The sequence below is a fragment of the Brachyistius frenatus genome, unplaced genomic scaffold, assembly GCF_029030835.1.
Source record: "Brachyistius frenatus isolate BFR_SWC_R1_liver_20210118 unplaced genomic scaffold, ASM2903083v1 Contig_70, whole genome shotgun sequence".
Classification (NCBI taxonomy): Eukaryota; Metazoa; Chordata; class Actinopteri; family Embiotocidae; genus Brachyistius; species Brachyistius frenatus.
The window spans coordinates 1,058,745-1,079,654 of record NW_027210669.1 but is presented as its reverse complement, the minus strand read 5'-3'; the positions used below and the strand labels follow the sequence as shown (position 1 = coordinate 1,079,654).

The 20,910-nt window shown below is 44.9% G+C and overlaps 1 protein-coding gene across 1 annotated transcript; it reads left to right on the top strand.

The window, feature by feature from the left end:
- Window positions 1–544: 544 nt before the first annotated feature.
- Window positions 545–15,526, top strand: ntn5 (netrin 5). The gene is made up of 7 exons (XM_069707678.1): window positions 545–626; window positions 6,336–7,810; window positions 8,432–8,620; window positions 10,286–10,435; window positions 13,333–13,383; window positions 14,512–14,592; window positions 14,937–15,526. Exons 2-7 carry the CDS (start codon window positions 6,346–6,348, stop codon window positions 15,506–15,508), a joined length of 2,508 nt encoding a protein of 835 aa, XP_069563779.1. The 5' UTR covers window positions 545–626; window positions 6,336–6,345; the 3' UTR covers window positions 15,509–15,526.
- Window positions 15,527–20,910: the final 5,384 nt, after the last annotated feature.

The window sequence follows — 20,910 nt, the reverse complement described above, 5'->3', positions numbered from 1 at the left end:
TACTGTCCATAACTACAAGTTTCTAAATACAGTAAAAATAATAATAATAAAAAAAATCTCATGATCTGATTCAATAATAGCCTATTTATCACTAGAATTATTGAAAACATACTTGTAGAGGAAACGTTTTATATTATTTACCACTCATAAACCGCAGATCAGCTGGACACCATCAATATCACCCTCTCCAAAACGTGATTCAAATGTTTTCAATAAAATTCTGAACTGCAAAGTGTTATAAGTCCGTTCGACTGGATAAAAAGTGTTGGCTTCGAGTTTTATGGATCCATGTCGCCATGTGGGCCAGTTTGGCAGCGGTGCGTCGTGCGTCAGGCAGGATGTGACTCCTCTCTGAGGTGGGACCTTTGGCTCAGTTCCGTTACTATTAGGAGAGACACCTCCCAGCTGATCCCGTTAATTTGCACCCCCCCACCTCCCTTCCTCCTCCTCCTCATCTTCCTCCTCCTTCAGTACCCGGTGTGTTGCCCCCTCTCGGTCGGTTTCTCTTCTGCTCGGCTCCCCTGCAGACGAGCTGGATGTGCGGACACTTGCTGCGCTGCTCTTCATGATCGGGAGGGACCGCAGAGGAAGAAGGAAGGAGAAGGAGAGTCACTGGGACGCACATGGTGAGCTCTTCAGATGCATTTTATCATCCTTCAACGCGTCATTTAGAGGTTGCGTGGTGCTCGAGGGGAAGTTTTATATCTGTCGAAGGCGCGCTGAGGAGAAGCAGCGAATGAACGGCAAGTTCAAACTAGTTGTTGGTTTGGGTTTTTTTTTAGCACTGCAGCCTCATAGGAGGCAAAAATGAGGCAGAAATTTAAAGATAATTAGTTGCAAAATGTCCTTTGTAAATTGCATTTGAGGGACATTTAGAGTTATGCAGCGGGTTTTTTTCTTTGTATCTAAAGGAGGCTTTAATAATTTACATAACGGACTGTAGAGATGTTCAACTTATCCTCGGAAATTCACCTGATTGACTCGTTTCATTTTTATGTATTTTTATTTTTTTAAGTTAACGCACTTCTAGTGAACAACCCACATACAAAACTACAGGAAATTAGTGCGTTTAATGTAGTCTTTTTATTATCATTATCTAGGTACCCTTATGTTTTATAAATTGTTTTACCTACAAACTGGAATCTAAACTTGATATTTTTACTTTGAAAAACTTGGACTGAATTACATCCTAATAACTTTTTATTTCACTGTATCATTGTGAAGCTTAGGTAGCTTTATTATTAATATTTCTGTTATTTTTTTGAGCATGTAATATTGTTTGTCATTATGTCCTTCAGTTGAGTAGCAAATGTAAAATAACACCAGAATATAAACACAATTTTCCACTTCAGCTGAACTTGACTTGTTACTGTAAACGCCAAACACATGCAGGACCAATTATCAAGATTTCACAAAATCCGAATTAAGTTGTTTGATCAAATCGTGATAGTCTCACAGCGTAAATATTATTCTTCCTCTTTGTCTGATAAAGTTAATTGACTGCAGACAATTTCTGCTAAACAAGTGCAATTAGCTCTGCGTAATAGAGGCAATTAGTCTGCGGGCTGCGCTCTTCAGCTGCTGCCAGAGTAATCACACCAAATATGATAAACATTTATGTTTAATGAACCGGGGCGAGCGACTCATTAGTCTCAGGTTAAATGCAACCTGCGTGTGTCTGCAGGCTGTTTAGCCTTTTAGGGTCCGTTTGCAGGAGTTCAGTATAGTTTATTTAAAGTCCCTCTGCAGCACGGGAGAGAAAATACAACAGATTTGTTTTAACAGTCGTAAAAGCAGATTATTATTATTAATTTTTTTTTTTTTTAAAGAATACAGGAAAGTAAATTTTACAGTTGAGGATTCTAATGTTTATGCCTGAGGGAGCGTATTTTTAAAAAAAATACACAACTTGTTTTAATGATCTTTTTTGGAACCATTTTTGATAATAAATTAGCCGACACAAATATTGAGTGCTTTTCATTAGTTTCAGTGCTCATAAATGACTCAGCCTGCGTTGTTGTTGGTTTGTTTTACACCTGATTCTCATTATTAACCCGCTGTATGACACTGTGTAGATTTAATTGACACACAGCTACAACCGAGGCCCTCCTCTTTCCCCTCCCATCATGCCCGGAGTTGTCTTTGGCCTGACTGCAACATGGAATCACACTGATTTCATTTCCATCTGTTTTTCGATCTCGTCATGTGAAGCTGCGGGGAAAGAACGTGTCCTGCCAACTTAGTATGAGGCTGGAAAGGGGGAGATTTCACAAGAAACTCACGTTTAAATATCAAGTGGGTAACATGTGTTTTTTTAATTCACAAAGTAAAGTAAGGGAAGCCCCCGGGTCGATGCGGAGGCCCTGGCCGAGAGCCTGCGTTGGCTCCTGGGGGCCCCGGTGTGTATGCAGTGGATTGGCAGTTTGGATAGAGGCCTTCAGCTAAAGATACAAGCAGCGATAATCCATTTTGTGCTGTCTGTCTCTTCCACCTCCCTGGCCGCCCCACTAAAATTAGATTATTACACCTAAAACAGAACTCGTGGAATCCGCTCCGTGTAGAATAACACACACATGGGCTTCGACTGTGCAGGCAGGAATGCAGTTTGGGAATACAGACCGCATTCATAGCCTTTCTCTTCTCACCCAGAGTCCAGTGTTGTATTTCTGACGGCTGAGGACAATTGCAAATTAACAAAGGTGTCAGTTTGGTAACATGCACCAACAGGTGCTTCGGTTCAGCTTCAAACGTGTCGGCTATAAGGGCGAGCTTATATAATTGATCATATTTATTTAAAGGCTCCGCGGCTCGTAGCTGAGCTGCAATGTAGAACCTCGGGAAGTCTTCCCAGCGACTACCAGCCTGATATAAATCTGTCTTATTAAACCGTCCCGTTTATTTACACAAAGCACAATTTCGTCTTTTCAAAGTCAACGCAAAGTTGCAGAGCAATTTGAATTTAACACGTTCGCCTTCGTGTGGTTGGCCGGAGCTGCTGGCCATGACGAGGAATGTTAAAACGTGTGAGACAGGCCAAATCCAGTTCATCTGCTCCACAGAGCAGCTCCAGACCCAGACGGGCCCACAGCTCTAAAGTGTGAACAGGTCAGAGTCAGTTAACAGGTAGTGAAGCGAGAATACCACACACCAGTTTTGTGTTTGATGACAAGCAGCCCTCATTTCCTGCTAAATCCACAAAAACACATTTGTTTCAAGAGAAAAAACGATTTATAAATGGCAATTCACCGTCAAAACACTGATGAATACTCATATCACAACTTCTTATGAAGCAATCTTTTACTCTTTCAACCTTCTGATGCTCATTCCGTATTAGATTCTTAAAACTGGCATTAATAACACAACTTAAAACGTGCAGTACAACAATATCTGAATTAAAGAAACTGACATAACCTGCCGAAAAGGAACAACTATCAAAAATAAAACAGACTTAAAGTTAAAAGACTGCAGAGAAACACAGAAACAAGCACATAGAAACCCCAGAAGTTCACATTTCCTTCCAATACTGACTTGGACGTTGTGAATACTTATTCAAATACGTTGTTTTCTATTTTAAATTTGCAATTAATTTAAGTTGACTTTGTTAAAACATGATTTCCCATTGATACATTTGTTTATCAATATATAAAAGGCTGCATTACGTCTTAAATTCAGTGTAAAATGTGCCCGTGTGTGCAGAAATTCTTCAGCCTCTACCGAACAACAACGCTGTTGTTTGCGCTGCTGCCCATCACGGCTTGTTCAAGTTCAGACGCATTTCAGCATAATGAAGAGTCAGAGAACCGCATTGGGAAATAAATGTGGGACAATGTGGGAGCGCGAACACGAATGCCGCTCTCCACTCGCTCTCCTCCACTATGCTGTAAACATGCCCCCAGGTTGTCAGCAAGTATTTTTCCAGCCTCTTGCCAGCCAAGCATAGCTGCTTCTAAAGATCACCCGTCGGAGATGTTGTTGATCTCATCATACCACTATTTGGCTGGATAAGCTTCTTTTTTTTTTTTTTTTTAAACACATCTTTCTGCCAAGTTATTAACAAACTTCCTGGGTTACACACTCTTGAATGCATATTTGTATTATAGATGGATATTGTTTGCATTTAAGACTGACTGTGGGAAGAATAAAAAAGAGGATTACACTCAACAGAGTCCTCTTTTTGTAGCCGATATCGCGCGGGATCGAAACGGCTGCACATTATTCTCATCAAAAGACACGTTAAAAGGGAATTTCGCTCATCTTCAACAGGTTCTTCCGACATGCTGGTCGTGTGAATTTATGGAAAGAGGCAGAGAAAGAGCGTTGAAACCATATCCGGTGGGGTTACGCCGAAGGTGGCAGACAGATCATTTGGTTTCGGAGTCTGGATTTGGCCAAGAGGAGCGCATTAAAAACCTCTGGGGCCTCTCGCATGCGCGTCCATTTATCAAAGTGCTTGTAATGGGCCAATGTTTAATTAGTCATGTAATGTGACAAAGACAAGAGCAAGTGCATGTCACGGGAATGTTAAACAACCCCCCCCCCTTTCTCTTCGGGCCTTTCAGCCCTGAACCCCCGCCCGCCTACACTCGCTCGTAATTCCCCGTCCAGGATAAATTCTTTACTGCAATTTCACAACTTCCCTGAATCCTCCAATAACCTTTAACCTGCTCATAACCCTTTTGATTCGGCCTTCCCTTCGAAGACAACCCGGATATTGACACCCCATGAAACCAGAGAACTAATTAATCACCTGATCAACTCCTGCGTCCTGCTTTTTATCGGTGCGTTCAGGTTCCCCTGGGGCATGTCACGACACGTCAGGAATGGCTAACCGAGGCATTCTGGATGCCAGGAATGCGCCTGTGCGGGACCGGGGTCACAGTCGGACCACTCATCACCGCGCTTGTTCCTTGTGGCGTTTCTTGTAGCAACACCACAAAACAGACCCCCCCCCCCCTCATCCCCCTCCCTCTTCTCTCCACAACCGGGTCTGGCCGGTCCGCGTCCGAGCAGGTCTTTGCTTTTCGGAGGTCGGCCGTTTGTCCGAGGAGTTCGAGGGAATGCCCCGTCTGAGCTGTGTGGTCCCGGGGGGAAGCCTCATGTTTCGGCCGTTGGCTAATTGAGCGGGATGACGAGGCCGAAGAGGCTCTCCGCCCCGTCCTCTCCTACGGGTTTGGTTTATGCAGCCCTGCTGACTTTGCTGTCAGTGTCAAACGCTTGTTAGGGCATCATCAATCTCGCAGCAGTTAAGAATATTCCCAGAACAGAATGAAGGGGGCAGGTGATGGACGGGCAGGGAGACGCAAGAGCAGAGGGGGAAGCTGTTTGAGAGCCCGCGAGGAAGGTCGTGTTGATGAGGAAATCGTTTTGTGAAGGACAGAAATACAAATCTACCAAAAAGTGAAACTGCAACTTTCTTTGCAGGGAACAAGCGAAAGAAACGCGTGTTGGGAAATGTGCTTCTGGGCTTCGTGGGCGCAGTTAACGACGATAAATCACAGGTTCCAGAGAAAGTAGACGCATTGTTCGTTTTGTCCACATGCCAAACTGAACGCTCTCCAGTATCAAATCTTGACAGACGTATAAATTAGGCTCATCACCAGTTCTAGCAGGCGGGAAGGGATTTGTTCGAATCCGCGGACCAACACAAGTCTGTGTTTGTCTTTACCGCGGAAGTACCGAAGCAGGGGCTCAAGTCGAACACACATTTCGATCTGTAAATCATTTCCTACCATCCTAAGCACTAATCTCCAACTCCTCTCTCTCTCTCTCTCCCTCTCTCTCCGCTCGGTCTATTTTCTCATACCCTCTCTTCTGCACGACGACACTACACACTGCTCACGCTCAGGCGCCTCGCTCGCCTGCAGCACGGACCAGCGGTAAAATGATTTGAAAAGAAAGCAATAAATGTGATGGATGTGGTCCAGCTGTCGGGCATGTTTTTTGTCATTTCAGACAGAGCCGCTGGGTGCGCGCCCTTCTTCACCCGCACTCGTCCACTCTTCTCGGGGTCAAGGGGAGTTTTAAGATGGATACCTTCTTAAAGTTCGTCGAGGTCACGGGTTCAAACCGGTGGCTGACACTACCGCGAAGATCAGAGATTACATTTTTACGGGATGAGGTCTTCCACCAAAAGCCAATAAGTTGCAGTTGAAGTGATGCGGTTAGCTGGTATCATGTGTTTTCAATAAAGGCACAGGTGGTCTATCTTAGATTTCCCTCTTCGGCTTCAAATGCGCATCATATAAATCAATCAGTTTAGTTGTTTTTTTTCCTCTTTTATGATCTAGCTCCCATGGTTTTCTCTTAAAAAAATGATCTCTTTTTTTCCTCCACAGGCTCGATGACATGATGTTCCTACCCTTTTCCCCTCTCCCCTCCACCTCTCTCTTTCCCGTTTTCCTTCGACTCCTCCTTATCCTCCCTCCGTCCCTCGTCTCCTCTTCCCTTACCGACACCCCGTTGAGCTGGACTTCACCTCACGACCCCTGCTACCACCCAAATGGCCGTCCGCGACACTGCCTGTCGGAGTTCATCAACGCTGCCTACGGAGTCCCGGTCAATGCCAGCCACTCCCTACAAGGGCCGGATCATGTCGGCAACATCTCCACCCTGACGGACCTCCACAACCCGCACAACCTCACCTGCTGGATGGCTCCAGCAAGTCCCGACTCCGGGGACTGGGTCCTGACTCTGCCGCTGGGCCGGCGCTTCGAGATCACCTACATAAGTTTGCAGTTTTGCCACCAAGGGGAGCCGTCGGACCCCATCTCCATCTCCGTCCTCAAGTCGATGGACTACGGGCGAACCTGGAGGCCAATGCAGCACTACTCCAGCGACTGCCTCGGGATCTTCAAGCTACCCTCCCAGACCATCGCCCAAACTAGACACCAAGAGACGGAGCCCCTCTGCTCAGACCCTCGCCCCCTACAGAAGCAGCGGGGCGGCATGGTGCTGGCCTTCTCCACCCTGGACGGACGGCCGTCTTCTCCTGATTTTGACTACAGCCCCACCCTCCAGGACTGGGTGACCGCCACGGACATCCGAGTGGTCTTCCACCAGGTGTCCAAAGACGTCAGGGTGTCCAACATGGATAAGACAGAAGACGAACGATGGTTTGATGGTGCACATGATGCCAGAGGGACTGGGGTACCGAGGTGGAGATCGGGCTTCAACGGGCGCAATGGAGATCAGGTGGACAAGTTAAACACCGATAATACACTGGCATTGTTCGACAGGGAAACAAAAGACTCAGAAATAAGGGGGAGGAACCGAGGGGAGAAGGTAGACAAGCATGGTAGGAAGGGTCATTATAAAGGTTCAGGTCAGGACGAAGATGGGCACAATGTGACCAGCAAGGAAGGAGGGGATAGTTTCAGCACGGACACGCTCGCTTCTCCAAAGAAAGGCGGGAAAGGCAGAGGGCGTGGTCGCAAAAAGGAAAACAATCAATGGTTGCCTTGCCCCAACGGAGGCTGCCATTGGACAGTTGAGGGGCGGAGGCGGAGCAACAAGGGGCAGGAACTGAGGAAGAGGAGGAACAATAATAATAACCCAAGACCAAGTGTCAGGAACCTGCAGGTGGCCCCTCTTACCGCTCCTGTCCGAGCTCCTCTGGCCCTCTCCGACCTGCAGGTCGGAGGCAGGTGCAAATGTAATGGACACGCTTCCAGGTGTCGCCGTGACGACGCAGGCCGCGCCGTGTGCGTGTGCGAGCATCACACGGCGGGGCCGGACTGTGACGTGTGCGAGGATTTCTTCTTCGACAGACCGTGGCATCGAGCGACGCCCACTCACCCGAACCCCTGCGTCGGTGAGGCCCGCTGGCTCAAACCATGTTTTAAGATTTCTTCACGTTACACAAGTAAAACAATAACAACAAAAAAACATGTTATTTAAAAAATATACGGCACAATCCAACACTGCACAAAAAACAAAGGTGTCGGCCTGATGCTACAAGCAAGATTTCACAAAAATAGTACAAGCCAGACATCTGCTTCCAGCCTTCACGCGAGTATTTTCCGATATCAAATACTCGACTCTCACTGGTACTGGATTTTTGAGGCCGATCCAGACGTCAGAATTTAAGTTATAAGTCTCCATCAGCCAGAATTCACATTCTTTTTTCCATAAAACAATTTGATAAAGATCCTTTGACTTTGATTGTCATAATGTTGTCTTTTTTATTTTTTATCAGCGCACTGCTTTATATATCAAAAAAACTAAAATACTGATGATTTTTCAACCTTTCATTCATATGGTTTTAAGTTTAAGCAAAACACAAATATCACATTTCGATTTGGGACTGGCCATTAAAAAAGAGAAATCAACATTTGTAACAACTGCAGATATTTCAGATGTGAGGACTCACAATTATCATTTACTATTCATTGTTTTCGTTGTTGTTGTTGTTGTTGTTTTTCCCTCCGTTCAGCCTGCGAGTGTAACGGCCATTCAAACAAATGCCGCTTCAGCATGGAGGTGTTTCAGCAGTCGGGCCGGCGCGGTGGAGGCGTGTGCCAGAAGTGTCGGCACCACACGGCCGGACGCCACTGCCAGTACTGCCAGAACGGGTACACCCGCGACCACGGCAAGCCACTCAACCACCGCAAGGCCTGCCAACGTCAGTCACTAGATGTGTGTGTTTACTGTGGGGACGGGGGGGACGGGGACGGGTGGGGTGAGGAGGGGGGGTCGAGGTCGTACCTCTCGACTAACTGTGACGTTCCCGGAAGATGAAAAGCAAAATCGGAGCGCGTGTTGGTGTTTATGTCCGACAGCCTGAATGTGTGTTCACGTGTTCACGTGTTTGCTCCGTCCGAGCGTACAGAAGTGTTTATGGGGTGGTTACATTGTGAGAGCGGGCAGCTATTCCTGTTAGAAAAAAAAAAAAAAAAACCTCCAAGGAAACCCCGCTGAGCTGCCACCCGTATCCCCAATCGTTACCACCGGTTGGCATGTGCCGTGACCCTTGACCTTTGACTTGTCACATGTCCTGAGTGACAGGGACACTCCGGCATGTGGAAGCTTGACCACTGGCCTAATATATCCAGAGTTAATGGGGCTCTCTGGGTTTGAGGATGTAAACATGATTAAACATCCTAAATCACTTTTTAATGCTTGAAATAATTTTAACCTACAAATCCATAAAGTCCACCGGGCAGTGATACGTCTCACTTTTAATTTACTGATGCTATATTTCACTGAGGAACCATTGGGAGGCCAGCGGGGATGTCGTTTCTCGTTTTCTCCGGTCAGGTTGTTTAGACTCGTCGTAAGGATTTGTGTAAATAATATTTGAGTGTGAACAGATCTGCTGCTGAAGTGTGGCTTCCTCTCTCTGTCTGTCTTCTCTCATTGGGTTTCATCCAGTTAAAGTGGGGGTAAATAAAAAAAAAAAAAAGCTTTACAATGTAAAACCGTGGCAAATCCAGGCAGTAATCACAACACGGCACCGCAGTCAATACTGAAGGAAAGAAACGAGAAAATAAAGGAGTTAAGACGCAGGATTGTTCTCCTCTAAAAGCTCCACAAACAATAATGAGTCCCTGCCATGATGTGATATTTTGTTAATACGCTTGTGGAGGAATTTGTCTTTGTTTACCCATCAAGACTGCCTCAAAGTCGACTCTGGTATTAGAAAAGGTCTTTTGTCTCAAGGACACTCCTGGAGGACAGATGCCTGCTGTCATTCAGGATTAAACTGATTTCCTGTCAATGATAGACGCTCTTCTTAATCCCATCTGTCTTCTGTCACAGTTTATTCAAGTTTAAAATATTTCTTTAACTTGTTTCCACTGTAAGAAATGATAAGAGTTCTCCTCAAATTCTGCAGAACATTTTAACCTCTCTCAGCTCATTGTTTTGGTTTTACAGCCATTTTTTGGGGGTTCAGTCTCCTCGCTGCTTTTATTGGCGCCAGCAGACACGCAAAATTACAGAAACTAGCTATGGACATACTGAAACATTTAGCAGAGACAGCTCGTTTGTTTTTTTTCCTGATAGGAGGAAGTGGAGAACAAAACTGAGGCAAAAAAAAAAAAAAAAAAGCAAATCTCGGACATACATGTCAAATGAAGGACTTTGAAATGAAATGGTTCATGTCTAGTGGATGTGCAACTGTTTGCTAATATGTGAACACAATGTATAATATGTTAGTGGTGGGTTTTAAAGCTCGTCTGGCTGCTTTTAAAGTCACCAAAAAAAATAAAATAATAATTGCCATGCATTTATGCCATTTCTGTATTTAGGCTCCAAATAAAATAATTGTGTGTTTTTTCTTTCCCAGCCTGTCAGTGCCATCCGCTGGGAGCCGTCGGCCGCTGGTGCAACCAGACATCGGGTCAGTGTCTGTGTCGGGACGGCGTGATCGGCCTCAGGTGCAACCGCTGTGCTCCGGGATACAAACAGGGCAGGTCCCCTCTGAGGCCCTGCATACGTAAGTTTACATTCAAAACGTTTACAAAATGTGTTGGTTTCTCTCAGTCCCAACTCTAATTCAATTAGTTTACTTTGCTTAAGCTTCAACCCCGTGGAGGGAAGGTTGGAAAATGGTCGTCAATAGTTTTTATTTTTGATTGACAGGCAATGTTGCGCTGCCAAAAGAGGCATCAGATCAGAAAGCACAGCCTTCCAGTTATGACAGCCCTTTTTTTTTTTTTGTTTACTTTGGAAGACTTGACTGGATACCAATAATGAATCCGAATTTAATTAAAAATGTTCTCCCCGCATTTGATACGTGTCACCCCTGGCTTTTAATAGTTCGTCGTCACTCGTGACAAACAGAGCTCCTTAATTTCTCCTTCAACATCATTTACTCGGGGCCTAAATGGATTAAACCATTTTATTAAGCTCTTAAAAGCCTTTATCGAATAGTAGTTCAATATAAAAGGGGCCGCTTCTCTCCAGACTAATTTGGTCCAATCGCCCGAGCGCGTCTCCTTTTCATCATCCCTAGAGACGGTTTCCACAGCAGCGTTAACATGAGCCGACTGCTGCGGGGAAACCTCATCTCCCGCTGATCTGGGATCAGCGTCAGATCAAGAGGATTGTTGCCACTCGCGTCTCCGCGCCGGGCCCGCACCAAACATCAGCCGCGAGCGTTAATCCACGCGCGCTTTCCGGGCTAATCGCACGAGTGCCGACAACTACACGGGCGCTGACGCTTCGTACAGCGAGTCCCAATCAGGTGACATCGGGAGCAAAGCGTCAGGGAGCTTCACACCTGTTGTACGACTCACACAAAAAAAAAAAAAAAAAAAAACGCCCCCGTCGCACGGTCCAGACTCATAACTCTCCCAGTGAAAGGAGTGAGTGAAAGAAAACCTTGTTTGTTTTTACTGCCAGACCATCTCAGGCTATGTTTAGCGTCTCTCTAACCCCACCGCCTCGCCTCCTCTTCTCCCGTCAGACCGACCAAAAGGCAGTCAGGCGAAACTCAAACGTTAGTCCCACCACTAAACCGTTTCATCCGCACCTTGAACGCACCACGAGGTTCACAGAACTGACGTCTGCTGTCCTCGCCGACAACGTCACGTCAAACATGTATTGACGGGGAAAAACAACCGTCGATGGCCAAAAGCGCCGGAAAGCCTCAAAATACCGTCTTCAGCAGGAATTTAAGAGTTTCTGATACCGAGAAATATATTTCTTAAAAATTAATAGTTCGGGCAGCTAGTTTGTCAAATTCAGCCAACTGGACGGCAAGAGAGTTACATCGAGTGAGATAGCCGCAACTGGCCTTTGCTAAAGCAAAAACTGCAATAAGTGTTCTCGCCATTTACTTTAACCTTTTATATGCAAAAGGAAAACAAATATTATTGGACATCCTGAGAAATAATTGTTTTTTTCCCCAGTGGATGTCACGAAATTTAAGTCGCCTTTAAATCACAAATATTTTAGACTTATTCAAATTTGAATAAGTGCAGAAGAAAAGAGGAAACAGAAAATGTTTGTTATATTCGATTCCATGAACACGAAATGTCAACATAACGGGCAAGAAAGCTAAATTAACACATTTTGTCGGTAGATATTTCATTATCTCCTTTGCAGTCGGTGTCATCTTTCCTTATTCTTTGATTAGATATTTCTTGGTTTAATCATCATTTTTTTCCCCATCTTATATTGTTGTTACGTTTCCAGAAACACAAAAACCTGGTAGACAAGGGGCGCTCGTTGGGAAACTAACAAGAAGCACCGCATGTGACGCGATGCAGAAATAGTGTGCGATTGTGAACGCAGGGGTTGGACTCAAATAAAATGCAAGCTGGGAGTCACTGGGGACAGAGTAGGAATTTTGGGGCAAACTACCACACCATTAAAAGAAAGTACAGAAAATAAAGGGGAAAAATAAAACAACCCCCCACTTTAAACACACAGCAAAACGGACAGTCAACTGAAGGTGTTGAGTGTCTGGAGACGCGCAGCACCAAACCAGCCTCTATATATAGACCTCCCCGCCCGGCCGGGCTGATTGCCACCAGGTGAGGGAGAACATCACAGGTGCAACTAATCGCTCCTAATTAGCAGGAACGAGGGAGCCTGAAACCGACCAGATCCCTCCGATCATATCACTGACTTGTTGGTATCGTGTTTCTGCATAAATGTTTGCTATTTGAAAGTTGGACTCTTTTGTCAAATAAACGTCCTTAAAGTAACAGAAGGTATAACGAAGGCAGTAGGTATTGTAGCCCCCCCCCCACACACACACACACACACACCTCGCTCGCACAGGTAGCCTCGACCGCCTCCTTATGACCCCTCACATATACTGTAAGTACATCCAGACAGGCACGCACCACCTCCCTGACTTTTAAACGGGGGGGACGGACTGTCAGCTGGGCGGGGGTGTAGGGTGTCACTGGCCCAGTTGTGTCAGAGAAGACACGGACGGCGGGGGATGGAGAGTGAGCTTATATGGCGACGCTGTCACACACACTTTTACAAGAGACCTGGGTAATGCATGTGCAGCTAACCAATTCACTGAGACACACACACACACACACACACACACACACACACACACACACACACACACACACACACACACACACACACACTTTACTGGACTCTGTTTAATGTTGGAGACAGAAACCGTACAACAAGTGAGTGTTTAACCTTATTAAAAGCACCAAAAGTAAAGTTTGTGTCTGTGTGAGTGTTGGAGCGAGCGTCACGCCGCGTGTTTCTGGACCGTGAAAGGACCACACACACTCGGTGGTTTTGACGTTTGCTTATCACACCCACACACACACACACACACACACACACACACACACACACACACAGTAACACGCACTCAAACTGAAGTTCCTTTATGTCGGTTCATGTCTGCAGGGATTCAGGAGGTCGCTCCGACCCCGATGTTCCAACCTCAGTACAGCATCGGTGAGTGAAGTCACAGGTGCTACTTTACATTTAATATTCATTATCTGATATGAAGTTTGCTTGTGTCGCGCTGGTCACCTGCAAGTTTAAAATTCCTCTTCTCATGTCGGACGACACAACACGACCAAACATATGTCAGATATCTCGAATTTGATTTCCTCTTCGTGGATAATGTCCATCTATAAGCTACATATTCTTTTGCAATAAGTGATAAAGTTCCTTGATTTTCTTTTTTAAGCAGGCAACTACAGAAAAATAAAATTCCTGGTTGTTTTTTTGTAAGTGTGCATTTCTAGAAGCTGTATAATGTTACAGTAACCGACTACATATACTTTGATTGACAGTTTTATTACCTTTCTTATGTTGCAGTACTTTTTCAGGCTGTCTGTTTTTTCCAGGCCAACGTTTGGGTTCATCAACTCTTTCCACCCACTATTCTTTTTATGTATATTTAATTATTTCTCTCAATCTTTTGGGGCGTTTTTTTTTTTTTATTAAAAGGAAGGAATGAGGAATGTGTAAAAATTTTAAACTAAAACTTTCACTGCAAGGAAATAATGTTTTTGTTGTGTTACGATATGACGTGGTGAGCAGCAGCACGAGGAAAGTGCCATGTTTTAAAATTGCGTAAAATATTTCTATTAGTAATTCTGCAGATCGGCATGCTGTAAATCTAAATGTCACAACTGCTGAGACTCTTCTATTAAATTACCAAGTCTTTGTCTTCTGATGTGACATCACTCTTTAAAACTTATCCTTTCCCTCCTGTTGTTGTCACCTCGTGTGCAACATTCAGATTTATGGCACTTGTATGGGAATCACATATCAAATCTCCTCCGAAGGCGTGACATGGTTCACATTTTTTTTTTAACACATCGGCCACCTCGAATTGAAACTGCTCCGGGAGCCGCGGCCTCGTGAAGCGGTTAACCACTCCCTCCTAGCGGCGGCTCGAGGAATGTCCCACCTGCTGCAGCCGGGATCATCTGTTAGTCAGAGGATACTGTGATGACAAATAGAAGCGGCCATATTGTAATTAGGGGGAAAGACATGTGCTGATATGCGTGCTATGAAATGATACGCTCTGATCTGATGCCCCCCTCACCTCCGTCTCTGCCTCTCATGTAGCGGAGGAGTGTGTTTCATACTGCCAGCCCTCTCAGGTTAAAGTCAGGATGAACTTGGAGACCTATTGTCTCAAGGACTACGGTTAGTGACACCTTCTTTTTTTTTTTTTTAATTATTATTATCGTTGGTTATCTTGTCAAGAAAGAATAATAATGTTCTCAAACCTTTCTGATTCTATCACAGACCTAAATCCAAAATTAAAAGCAGCTTTCCTATTTAAACAGTTCATTTTTCCACATTATAATAATGCATCATCGGAAATGTAAATCAAATTCATTTACGCAGAAAAATCTTCTGTATTATAAATCTGTTGAATTAAACCTAATTTGGGTCATGTAAAACGACATATTTATAGTAAAGAATCTAAATAATTTAACTTTTGAAGTTTTAAAAATGTGTAAATATGTGGTGTGTGTGTTTGTCAGTGCTGAAGGTGCAGGTGAGAGGGATGGAGCGATCCGGTCCCTGGTGGCAGTTCTCCATCTCTGTGCAGACCGTCTTCCGCACAGGTTCGACCTCCCGCGCTCGCAGGGGCCCGCAGTCCCTCTGGGTCCCCGACCGGGACCTCGGCTGCGGCTGCCCCGCCCTCCACGTGGGCCGGACCTTCCTCCTGATTGGAGCGGACGAGGGCGAGCGGGGCTGGGGCCCGGAGGAGAGCCGCCTGGTGGCGGACCGCTCCACTCTGGCCCTCCAGTGGCGGGAACACTGGAGCCCCAAACTCAGGGGCTTCCGGGGGCAGGACAAGAGGGGACGTTGTCCCCCGAAGTCCCCCACTAACCAAAAGCACCAGAGGGAGCACGCAAAGTCCAGATACGTCCCCCCTCACCTGCTGACTGAGACGGACTCCGAGCCGCACACTGTGAACACGCTCAACGTGGACGAAGCTCAAACCTCAGCGGCGCCACACACACTCTCTCACACAGAAGTTCAACCCTCCGAGGAGACGCCGTCCTCCTCGACACCTGCTCTGGTGTGTCCCACTCCAAATTCTCTTTAAAAAAATAAATAAATAAAATATATATATATATATATAGCCGCAAGAAGACAGAAAAGATTTGAAGGCTGAGACTTTTATCCTGAATCGATCAGTAACGAAGGGTGGAAAATTCTCTTTTCAGACTTTTTCTTTTTTACTTTGAAGGTTTCAATAGAAACAAGAATATATTTGTCTCCTCTGAGATCAACACACGCAGCACACACCTGCTTTCTCTTGTAACTGTGTGTGTGTGTGTGTGTGTGTGTGTGTGTGTGTGTGTGTGTGTGTGTGTGTGTGTGTGTGTGTGTGTGTGTGTGTGTGTGTGTGTTTTCAGGCAACATAAAGTGAAACGTATTCCACCAGCAGAAAATAAAATGGCACTGCGTGAAATATTAGAATTTAAATATTTTCTACGAGAATTAAAGTCTGACTGAACTCTGAAATATCATTCAGTATTTTTGTCTGAAAGACTTTTTTATTTTATTTTTTATTTTAATGTTGCTTCGGTAGTATTTATTTATTTATTGAATTATTCTATAAAAAGGGGAAAATCTGACAATGAAATAATATGACAAACAACAAGTTCTTCAAATTAGGTGCACAAAAATGTGATTGATTTTGTTTCACTTATTGGAGAAGGTTTTTGCTTTAAAGGAGTTCAAGGCAGTATATTTTTTATTCTCAGCTCACACTGAATTTTTGAAAGTAACAATAAAATGAAATTTCTTAAATTGATTTGACTAAATTATAATAGTTAGCGACACAAAACAGAGTTATTTGGCTCAAAAATATAGCTGCAGTGTAATTTCAACTCAGCATGTTGATTGGAAAAAAACAAACAGTAATTTATAAACTTATACGAGAGTAAAATTCCTCGTGTCATTTTATTGGGGACACTTTTTGAAGTATTTCTTTATTAATGCTCTTAAAATCGGGCGTTTTATGTCCACGACTCTTTTGTCTGCCTTCTGCCCCTTCCCACGTGTATTTTCAAAGATACGCTTCACTCTCATCTTGCATTGACTCGGTCCAACGTTTGGGGGGGAATGTGACTTTATCTCTGATCTGTTCCCTCGCTGGACAGCTGACGCGGAGACCAAACTAACCTCGGCCTCGTTTTCTAACCGCACAGGAATCCTCCGATACGGATCTAAAAAGTATCCGAGCTGTCGTCACGACTTCTGTTTCCATTTGGGAGATATGGCGTCATAGCCCAGGGGAGATGGTGGAGGTGTGTGTGTGTGTGTGTGTGTGTGGTGGGGGGTGGGGGTGGGGGTGGGGGGTGGATTAAGACAGGTGGAAGAGCTCCCATTTGTTGAGCAGCCATGTTGTTTTGGTAGCTCCCGTGTCGGTGATTGGCTGTGCTGCTGTGTTGACGGCTTGATTGAAAATAAAAGGAGAAAAATAGACTCGCTGACAGACGAGCTCGCAGCAGGACTGAACATACAGCTCGCTGAACAGATTCCTTCTCGACACTCGTGAGGTCCAAACAGTCCAGAACTACCAGCCGGCTGCTCGTCGGGGCCTCTGCATGCAACAACCCAATATCTTGTCTTTTGAACAATGTCTAAAACTCAACACTGAGAAAATGTCAAAACTACATTAGAAATCGAAGATCATTTTTTGATACGGTCCGACAGCTTTTCACTTTCACTTGATTTTAAATCCATCGTTTGTAATTTCTATTGTAGATTTATCATCTCTCACATTTTTTGACTGACTTAACTTTTGCTGGTTTTGTTTGTGTTGCACCTATCAGCTTGAAAATAATAACTACAAATTATGAATATGGGAATCTTCGCAGAGTAAAATATAACACCAGCTGCTCCTCGCTCTCTCTATTTACACTTTAAAGAGCATCTTTTTAGCATCTTTCAGCTCCTTGTTTCGGTTTTAAGGCTTCGTAACGTTGCTGTTTTGGTTAACTCTCACTCTTCTCATTAGCATCACTTTCAACAGCCGGCAGCTGTTTTACGTGAAAACAACTTTACACTATCTGCAGGACATCAGACAGACCGAGTCAGCAGCTGACCGGTGAACACGCTGGAGCATTTATCAGCCGAGGAGACAGACACTGAGCTCAGGAGGAAGCGGAGACCAAAACAGAGCTCAAACGAGAGGAAATATCCGACTTAAATTCATCAGGTGGATTCAAACTGACCCTGAATGATCGCTAATGTTTGCTCTGTCGGCTGAATGTGCAACTACAACAAGTTTGCCGAATCCTGCTGCCTGCACAGGAACGACAACAGCAACTGGTAGCAAACCTTCTGGTCAATCAAAACTCCCAACGGATCAATTTTAAAAGTAGAAAACTCAACAAAACAGCAGCGGGACACGGAGGGGCTGTAAGTTCAGCTCAACGCACACAACTCGTGTGTGTCAGAGGCTGAGGAGAAAAAGTGTGTGTTTCCTTGTGCATGATCGTGTCCTGGTGGCAAAGTATCTGTGAGGCGCGAAGCACCTGCTGCGTTGCTGCAGGAAGCACCTGTCAACGGTCGTCTCCTCGGTGCAGCCTCTGTCGACATGAGGGTTTGATCCCCAAACTCCCCAAACACACACACTTACACAGACACTAACAGACAACTTAAGCCAGCGGCTCGCCCTGCTGCAGGGGCAGCACATCGCCTGCAGCTCCGGTCACGTCAAACCGACAACACACTCTTTTTCTGAAGCTCTGTGGACGAGACGAGGCCGACCGTCCCGGTGGCACACCAAAAAGAGGAGCTGCTTCTTCTTCTTCTTCTTCTAGAGGCAGCAGTGTGTGTGTGTGTGTGTGTGTGTGTGTGTGTGTGTGTGTGTGTGTGTGTGTGTGTGTGTGTGTGTGTGTGTGTGTGTGTGTGTGTGTGTGTGTGTGTGTGTGTGCGTTGTGTGTGTGGTTTTATGTTTACAGCCTGGTGAGGGTACGTTTTACGAGAGGCGACTCCTCCTGCGCCACAACCAGAGCCAAAGTTCAACTAGGCTTCTTGCAAACACACCAACACACACTCCTCTTCATGCCCTTCTCTCTCTCTCTCTCTCACACACACACACACACACACACACACACACACACACACACACACACACACACACACACACATTTTATTCTCCAAATTGTTGTCTTCCACCCAAGAGCTCAAATCCAAGTTCAGCAAGTTTCAGTCTCGCACTATTTTCAGGACACACACACAAACACACAGGGCTTCTGTTAACCTGAGAGGCGGAGGGTCAATCCCTGTGATCCGCCAGCCTGCATGCCTTCCATACAGACACGCCGCCGACACAGCAACCCGACTCCCGGCTAGATTAGGACTAATCAAGCATGGCACAGCTCCGGGCAGCAACGCCATGACACACACACACACACACACACACACACACACACACACACACACACACACACACACACACACACAGCTACGATACTGTGTTACAAACATGTGCGCACCAGCAGCATTTCCTGTTTTAAATTTCCTATAAATTATTGGCAAAAACAATCAAGTGAAATGCTTTTTACATGACGCAAAACCGCTGACGTCGTCAGTTGTTCTGATGTTTATGCAGAGATTATGTGACGTTGTACTTTTTCAACCTCTTACACCACTGCTTGTTTTCTAGCCACGTTTCTGACACGTTTAATTCTCCAAAATATAAATTTTAAAAAAAACAACAGATAGCATGCAGAGATAAATTACACGTGCAGCTCTCAATCAAACAATAACTTGGAAAAAACTAACACTTTGACAAACAGAATTTAAAATGATTTCAGCAATTGAATTTTGTCTGATTCAGAAATATTAATTATTTAACAGGAAATATTAATTATTTGCTTCTGTGGTCGAATCCTTCCCTATTATTCATATCATATTTAAATTATCGAGGACCACTAAAATCACATTATTAGTAACCTATTTAATCTATTTTAGGCAAACAGAATATAAAATCATGAAAATATGCTGATGGTCCAAAAAACAACAACTAAAAGTCCCAGAAAAGATCTGCACTCTGTATTGTTCCAAGCAGATTACATTTAAAAGTAATGTTCAATTCTTGTAGACATCTTCAGAGAATGAAATAAAAAAAAACAATCAAATCAAAAAAACAAAAAACTTTTTTTTACCAGCAACTGTTTTTCTTTAATTTTAGAAAACCTGTAGGCCTATCAGGGAGGGGGGGGGGGGGAATCATTGATGCTTTGCACAAAAAAAAAAATCATAAAACTCCTGTGTGGACGCACCTTTTTAAAGATATAAAGTTATATAAAGGAGGGGGGGGGGGTCAAAGCCTCTGCCTGCTCTTTGCAGAAGAAATATGTGACGAAGATAACTTCCATGTGAAAAAGCTGGAAATAGAAGTTTTTTTATTTCAGTTGAATTTTTTTTTTTAAAAAGGCACATGTGAAGTCTGGTGGTATTTCTTTCTGTCAAACAGGTTCATATAAAATGACTCATGAAGACTTTTCCTGTAAACGCGTCACTGTATAACGGGTTTTTTTTGGGGGGGGAGGGGGTTTGCAGACAGTCAGAGTGCCGTCACGAGGCCACGAACTGACTTCTCCCTGTAAAGTTTTCCCAGCAGTCCTCCAGGTGTCGACCAGCCCCGTCTGGTCCCGTGTTCGGCCACAAATGTCTGGGATGTCTCCGCAGCTCCGCTCTCTTTGTAGTCTGCAATGGGAACCTGCTTTTGTCTTTGTAGTCGTCAAGCGGAACTTTATTCTGGCAGCCACCGTGTTAGTGGGGACAGGTGATTTATAGCGCGAGGGGCAGCAGGGTGATCCCCACCGCTCGTTTTTTGGTGTGTGTGTGTGTGTGTGTGTGTGTGTGTGTGTGTGTGTGTGTGTGTGTGTGTGTGTGTGTGTGTGTGTGTGTGTGTGTGTGTGTGTGTGTGTGTGTGTGTGTGTGGACTTGTTCTGGATGTTGTTATTACACTCCTCCAGTCTATTAGTACTCTGTGAGCCGGATTCGGGGTCCAGGATTAGCGATCAAAAGCCTGAGGTTGGGGGGGGGTTTCGGGGTAGAAGGTCGGGGGTAACACTAGCTCGGCCTACCCAGGTGCTGCGGTTGAAAAAGAGACTCCCATCTGCGGTGCGGATGGGTCCAACACGGGGCCGTACGTGTGCGTCTGTGTGTGCGCAGGACTTTTATGAGGCGGTGAACTCCGTCTAGTTGGATCTGAACCGTAACCGATTGGATTTCAGGCTCGGGGAGGTGACCTCTGACCTTTTTTTTTTTTTTTTTTTTTTTTTTTTTTACAACATGTGCGCCCCTGATTTTTCCTCAACCACATTTTCAACTTCACATCACTATCCGTGACTCACAGTTCATCTGCCTGGACAAAATGAAAAGGATGTACCCCCCTCCCTCAGGAGTTACTTCAAGTAAAGATTTTATTTTAATTCACCTGGATAATCTTCTCAGTATACAGATTCTACTTTAAGGGAG

What these genes read in the sequence shown, in the direction of transcription:
- ntn5 (XM_069707678.1), top strand. Translation starts at nt 6,346, where the DNA reads ATGATGTTCCTACCCTTTTCCCCTCTCCCCTCCACCTCTCTCTTTCCC. An exon ending in CCCTCTGAGGCCCTGCATAC is followed by an intron (nt 10,436 to 13,332) that starts GTAAGTTTACAT and finishes TCATGTCTGCAG; the next exon opens with GGATTCAGGAGGTCGCTCCG. An exon ending in CCAACCTCAGTACAGCATCG is followed by an intron (nt 13,384 to 14,511) that starts GTGAGTGAAGTC and finishes CCTCTCATGTAG; the next exon opens with CGGAGGAGTGTGTTTCATAC.